General features: G+C 41.5%; 1 protein-coding gene across 1 annotated transcript; it reads left to right on the forward strand.

Moving 5' to 3' along the window:
• The first annotated feature begins 628 nt into the window (after positions 1-628).
• Positions 629-6,306, forward strand: LOC119214195 (transmembrane protein 26-like). The gene is made up of 6 exons (XM_037465785.2): positions 629-890; positions 1,523-1,613; positions 1,759-1,848; positions 2,779-2,987; positions 3,122-3,201; positions 4,007-6,306. The coding sequence occupies exons 1-6, from the start codon at positions 700-702 to the stop codon at positions 4,297-4,299; spliced, it is 954 nt and encodes a 317-aa protein (XP_037321682.2). The 5' UTR covers positions 629-699; the 3' UTR covers positions 4,300-6,306.
• Positions 6,307-7,635: the final 1,329 nt, after the last annotated feature.

The raw sequence follows: 7,635 nt of genomic DNA on the forward strand, positions 1-7,635 counted from the left end.
TACATTGCACCAATGCACCAAGTCAAATTCCTCTATGTGTAACATATGTGGCAATAAATGGTTTCTGACTCTGATTGTGATTTACTGAATAGTAATAACATCAATAAAGATATGTGAATAGCATATCCTTAATATAAATATAATATTATTATAAATGTTATACTCTATGAGCCTAATTACAGCATTCAACTGTTTAGTTACCAGGACCTTTATGTATTTATGTTTAACTTAATGAACAGCAGAGGAAGTGCTCTTCATGTTATTTATTCTGATGAATGAACAGACGACGTGATGCCGCCCTCTCCTGTACGTTCTTACGCATTTCAGGTTCGGGCCAGATGTGGCCGATGAAACGCGCGCCACCCGACCGGCTGACGGGGGGCGGGGGGGGCGGATTTGGCCGCGAGTTTGACATGTGTGAATTAAGCACCCGCGGGCCACATCTGGAGTTTGACACATGAGATTTAGAAGGATTTAGAAGCCCCCACTTCATTCCCGGAGAGGCTCTCTGACGTCCGCTGTCAAGTAGAACTGCAATGGCCCTTGTTTTCTGGGCGGGGCTTAAACTTGGGGACTTTGTTCAAAAAACTTCATCCAACGCCCCCCCCCCCTCCTTATTAAAGCAGCAGCCGCAGCAACCACGGGATTTGTGGGATCTTGCTTTTTTCAGGGATCACTTACCTCGATCAGTTCGGGAGGATGTGGATCTTCAAGTTTATCAGTGCGATCACAACTCGCGCGCTGTTCATTCTCGTGTCTCTGATGGGCATCTGGAGGGTGACGTGGGTAAAGAACGACCCCATCTACTGGCTCCTCACTATCCTCTTTCTTCCGCTTGTCGTTGAAATGATAATCACACTGAAGAGTCGGAAGGGACAAGATTATAAATGGTAAGACCAGGTGCATGCTGTTGAGTGTTTTAGATTTATGATATTGATTTTATGCTAACGGTGCAAAATGTCTAAACATATTTTTTGTCTAAAGATGTTTCCCATACTGAATAGATAAGGAGTATAACGCATATGTTTGGGCTTATGTGATGTTCCCACCTTTGAATCCCTCCCCCACCGCCATGAATACTCCTGCATCCTGCTGCTATTGTTCCCCTGGTCCTGGTCGGGACTGTGAGGATGGGGTGGCACCCCTTAACATCCCCTCACAGCCTCCCTGATGGTTCACATTATATAGTAAAGTCAAAGTAAATTTGCAATAGAATACCAATTGTAGGGCTGCAGCTAATGATTGTTGTGTTATTAATTCATTGGAACAAATTGTACAGTTTATAGAAAATGTCAGAAAATAGAAAAGCTTATGAGCACATCTTCAAATGGCAACAGTCAAAATATTGTCTTTTTATATGCAGACAAAAGCAAAACATATTCAAAACTAGATCCCGTACGTGCTTGGAGAATGGTTAAATAATTAGTCAGTTGTCAATTGTTTCAGCTCATTTTGGTTTCAATTTCTTCCCCATGCGTCTTTATGAACGTGTGTTAATGAGGACCTCGGGGTTGTCTTGCAGGTTTTCTCCTGCTATCTTTCTATTTCTCATCAGTATCATTCCCTCCATTTGGATCCTGGAGCTCAACCACCAGGAGGACAGCATTGCCCAGGTACTCCACGGAAATACTTTGTCCTCATGCTTTCTGAACAGAGTCGGTGGGTGTAGCTGCACTATATTCTACATTTGCTTTGGAGCTTCTCCTTTCTAACTGGAGAGACATTTTAAGGGCTCCATCTGTCTCCAACTGTTTTCAGTGCAAAAACTTTGACTCGTGGCAGAATCTATCAAACGTGAGCTCCCGCAATGAGACCAATGGAAACCTCACATCCCAGAGCTACCTAAAGGTAAAGACCATATGTGTATGTGTGAAACTAACCAAGAGCTCCTACATACAGCAACTATTACCTCAACCTGGAGAGCTGTCATTAATCTGTTGTTTTAATTATCTCTCCCTTTGTTACAGTCACTTGATTTTAGTTTTCCACAATATACGTTTTGTTTTAAGCATATCTAAAGAGCCCATAGCCTGAATTAAGTAAGGATACTTTTTTTCTCTTCCTTTTTTAATGCAAATCCCTGTTTCTTTGTGTGATCTAAATCCTAAATGTGGTGACAAGCAGCAAAGAGGTACTACGGGTTCCTCGATGCGACGAGCGTGAACTCGGTCGGATTTCACATATTTCACACGAGTTAAAAGCCTGATTCAGTTCCACAGTCAAACCATTCAGAAAAAAAACAGGATCTTCACATAAACACAGGCCTGGGTTCTGGGAAGAGCCGCCCTCTTCATGTTATCTGGTAGTAATATAGAGCAATTTAATGTATTCATGTTTTAAAACAAAAAGATCAAGTGAACATCAGTCATATTTGGATTTTGGTTCAGGAGAAGCATTTTAGTTCTCCTGTGATTTAACAGCAGGGGAGCGTTTAATATTAAACATATTAATTAGTGATTAAAATGACAATGCAGAGGCTTCCTGCCACTAATAACAAACACAACCGCCTGAAAATCCTCCATGGTCAATAACCGTGAGAGGGGAGAAGTTAAAATGGCTTCAATGAATAACCGCAAGACCACCACCCTTTAGCCCGGGAGAATCGTAAAGCTTTGGGACACCTCAAAAAGCTTTCAGTCGTTGCCTCAGCAAATCCTAGCCCTCATTGTGCAACGTAATGGAGTCATTTAAAGGACAATTCTGAGGGCAATGTTTTATATTTGCAGGATGCAATGTTTCTGACAGACAAAACTCTCAATCTCTCCTCTCCTGTCTCAGAGTGTGAACCAGGTGTTCAAAACCATCTGTCCCAACGTCTGGATCCTGGGTCTTCATCAGAGCGCGCTCCTCCTCGTCATCGTGGGGAGGTGGCTCCTCCCGCTGGGAGGCGGAGTCACGCGCGATGAGCTGTCGCAGCTTCTCATTGTTTTTGTTGGCACCGCAGCAGACATCCTCGAGTTTACCAGTGAGACGCTGTCGGATGTCAAGTGGGTGGCTAATCATGCATTGCACATGAGCACGTTCACACTGTCATGTATAAACCATGAACCTATAAACCACCATTTGTAGACTTTGACTATATATTGTGAGCTTCTATTGTTCTATTCTGTGTCTTCTCCAGAGACAACAATCCTCAGCTGGTCTACATCATCTTAGCCGTATGGACTTGGAGCATGCTGCAGTTCCCCCTACATGTGGCCGGTCAGTCGTATAACGTTGGCGCTTACTAAGCAGTTACAGCATGGACTGCTGTGCATAACTTCCCATAACCTCCCACACAAACTGTGGAACGATCCAAAGGTTGTGTTCAGTCACCAGGGTCCAGCTCTTTGAGGGGACTCACCACAAAACAGGAAGGGTGGATTAAATAGGTCTATTTATAACTTGACAGTCTCTAGGGGGAAATCCACTCTGACAAAGTCTCTAGATCTGAACTTAAGATAAGAGTTAGCCGTAATCAGCCAAGCCTGACTTGTCTTTTGGTGAGGATGAAAATCCAGCTTCTCAAATCTTAACAAAGGATAGTGTTTTAAAAAGAAAGAGCATTATAACAACATGATTAAAAACATACTTTGTTCTCGGATTGCCAGGAATGCAACTAGTATGTTGTACTAAAGTAACGAAATGTACTGTAGAAAAGAGGAGGTATTGTGTAGAAATGTATTGAGAAGAAGTGACGGAACCCCCCACAGAAAACAAGAATAAAATCAATAAAGAAAACGCCACTAAATGAGCTCTACAAACGCGTTGTGCACCAATGAGAAACACACAGACTTACAATGTACTAACAAAAGCAGAAATAGATAAAAACGTCGCATTGTTGTGAGGGAACGTGGTTACTTCCAGCGATGGTTATACATCTCCTTTCCAAAGATAGATTTAGAATTGGGAAATAGCCGAGAAAAGTCCATGTTGTAGCATGTTAAACCCACATTAAAACAACAGCAGATTGTTACTTTAAATTTGAAGTTTTTTTTTTTTTTTGTCTCCCCTATTTTTTAAAAAGTGGGAAACGCCGAACAAGACGCGGATGGCGAGGAGGGGCCCAGCGAGGCGTCCCTCTGGGCTAAGCACAGTGCGAACATCTGGAGCATCGTGGGGGCCCTGTTCATCCAAGACGGGCCTTTCCTGGTGGTCAGGCTCACCGTCATGACCTACTTTCAAACCTTCCACCAGATGATATTGTTCTTCACCATCAAGAACTCTCTGGTGGTCACACTGAACTTGTACCGGCTGGTTGTCATATGCATGGACTCGCGCAGTGGAGCCGGCCGCGGCAGCGCCATCCCGATTGTTTGACCATCTTCTCACGGGGGAATGATGGAAACGGAGGGCAGAAGTGTACATTTACATCCGACTGGCACGATTCGAGCCGGAAGAGAAGGAAATGCTTTCGGTATTCTTCTCACTGAGTTCGTAACTGTGGTATTGAGATATTGCGAATGATTAACATTGTTGTGAGCAGAAATTTGTGAACAACCATTTTCTTACATCTGCCAAGTGTTGCCATTAAGCCCAATTGACTATTCAGCATCTAAACACACAGTCCCTCCGAAGCTTCCCACGGTCAATTCAGTTTAAACACAGCCGTCTCTTCACTGCTTACGTAAATGTGAGTATGTGTACGTGAGCATGCTGGGCTAAAAAAGTGTAGAAAAAATGTGCGTGTCGAATCAGAGCCAATCAGCCAATTAATTAAAGAATTATGAAAAATCACTGCTGCCAATTAGTGATGGATAAGAAAGTTTAATAGTTTTTTTATTGTGCTACGTACTAGAATTGACCTCCTTTACCTCCTTCATGTGATCATTGTAAAATAACGCGTTGTCATGGAACGTCTCCTGCATCACATTCAGTGTTCTCATGCTTGTAGTTGTCTTCAATGTTGTGATCAAAGACTCTTTCCTCCGTGGGTGTGTTTTTGCGTGCTACAAAAAGAGGAAATTTGTGAATGTGTTGTGTGCCGGGTGTTTTTTAAATTGCTCCTCGTGTCCTCTCCTCCCCTGTGTCGTCACGTTGTTGTAGTCTGTTTTCATAGCTGTACAGCAAAGAGTTTTTTTCAGGTTATATCCCTCGTTATCATCTCTTCTCCTGCCCGAAACGATTGGTTCATCAGCTGTTTTTTTTTTTTCAACCGTAACCAAAATTCTGATGGATTTTAAATGGTTTTACTTGACACTTTATTTCTTGGCAAATGATATAATGAATAAAAAAATAATTCTCGTAATCCGCTCAATAATAAAGAATGCCTTTGCCTTTAAAATGACTTAAGGTTTATAAAGGCATTTGTTTAAATGGAAGTTTACAAATGGTATAAACTACATATAAAGCATACAATTTGCAGTGTTAAACAGAGCAAAACAGGAAAAGGGTAAAGTCATTTCATATTTATTTAATAAAACACTCAATAGCACAAATCATTAATCTACCTCGAGGGACTTTACACTCTTACGACAACATAGGACACACTCTATCCTTTTTAACCCTATTGATTTTTAAACCTGTTAAAAACACCTGTGGAGGTGCAAGTCAAAAACAGGAAAAGGGTAAAGTAATTTCAGATTTATTTAATAAATCACTCAATAGCACAAATCATAAACCTACCTCGAGGGGCTTTACACTCCTGCAACAACATTGGACACCCTGGAGATTTTATGTTACTTTCTACAGACTTTACTTGAGGGAGTTGTACACAATTAATTGCAATTCCTAACATTTCATTTGTCTTGTTTTGACAAATACAAGTAAATCAATAATTTGAAATCACTTTTCATCTTGTGAGGAAAGATTCTGGAAGACGTTCCAATCCGGGAGTAAATATCCCAAATTGTACTCTTAAACTTTTGAAGTTGTCATGTGATATGTTGTCCCTTTAATATTTACACCATTTAGAAACTCCTTACACTCAACAATTTGCTGTCAGGGTTATGAAGTGTTGAAGGAGGCTGAGATTGAGAGAGACATTTCCTTGGTTTAACCCAGACAGGAAGTTAGAAATGATTGTAAAAACATAACATGGCTGTTAAATATCCTCCCCTGATCACCACTGGATGAGGAAGGACATTCATTTTGCTATTCTTTGACATTTGAATGGGATGTTGTTCCTCATGGATAATTGGCTTTTAAAACAAAGGAGGGACATGGTATTTGCAAAATGTAAAATCTCAAAGTTCTTTCCTGTTACTGTTGGCCTGCTTTAACTGAGGGTTGTATCTCTGTGACGTACAAGAAACTGCAGTCGTTATTTGTGTCATAGTCATTGTTCTATGTTAATGTGCTTGTCCTTATTAGCCCAAATAAACCAATCCATACCACTATTTGTTTTTTTAACATTTATTTCACATTCATGTAGAACTTTTTCAGATGTAAGTGACGGAGAACATATTGTAAAAAGAAAACTGAACAATTGCACTCCATAACTTACCTATGCGTTTCCCTGTCAGAGTGGGCTGGCCCGACACCCCGTGATCTACTGATGTACTGCATCGACTCCCCCCACTTTCTCCCTCTTCTTCCGGTACTCTCTCACCCCGCTCCACAGCCACCTCTCCCAATCCCCAACCGAGACAACAAAAAATCCCAGAGATTAACATACCTACTCCTAATATTTGCTCGGAGTCAGTTGTGTGTTTTTATCTTCAGCGTAATATGACACGTATGCCTCATTCAGCTCCTTGCGGCCGAGCACAGCCCTTTAGGTCCCAAAAAGGTTGCATGCCACCCTCGGGTGGGGCTTCTTTTCTTTTATCTGGCTTTTATCACACCACACCTTCTGACCCTCTATACAACCGGGGCGACGACACTGCGCTCACCCCACGCGGCTCGACCTCCTCGCAGCTCGACCTCCTCGCAGCTCGACCTCCTCGTTCCAAACACGCTTCGCTCTCCGCCCTCAGTCAGTCCACTGAACATTGACTGCACTCACTGGCTTGGTCGAATACAGGAGGGTAGTCATTCAGTTCCTGTTTAATTACCCCACCGAGCTATGGGGCGCCGTTTGTAAAATGTTGCACGTTCTAAAATCCTGCGCAGTTTTGGTACATTTAGCATTCTCATAAGAAAAAAAGCACATTTAGAGAAATTAATGTAAATACATGCAATAACTTTTTCAAGGATAATGTTTGGCAGTGAATATTGTCATGCTTTTTTATGTATATTTGTAAATATGTATTTATTCATTCATTTATGATTATGCTAAATGTACCAAAACTGCTTTACTTTCCACCAGCGCACTCAACAACAAAGACGTTACTGTGGCTCCTACCAGATTCTGTGGGTTAGAAAAGCTAAACGGCACCTTCCACCAGAGCTCTAAATGCATGAACATTTTATGGGTTTCTTTAGGATGCTTTTTAATTTGTTTCTACATAACCTGAGTGCTAACCCGTTTTTTCCCGACCTCAAGACTGACCGTTAACCTCTGACCGGACCGTCAATCATTATCTCTGGTCTCATTTGAAGTTTCAGATTGTGTTCTTTTATCTGTCTCTCAGCAGAGCTAAATTGGTTAAAAATGTTGAAAATACAGAATTGAGACATGCTGAGGTGAATTTTAAAATATATATTTGTAGTAATAGTAGTAGTAGTATTTGTTGTAGTTGTAATGGTAGTACTGGTAATACTAGCAATAGCAGT

This window comes from Pungitius pungitius, chromosome 13, assembly GCF_949316345.1.
Source record: "Pungitius pungitius chromosome 13, fPunPun2.1, whole genome shotgun sequence".
Classification (NCBI taxonomy): Eukaryota; Metazoa; Chordata; class Actinopteri; order Perciformes; family Gasterosteidae; genus Pungitius; species Pungitius pungitius.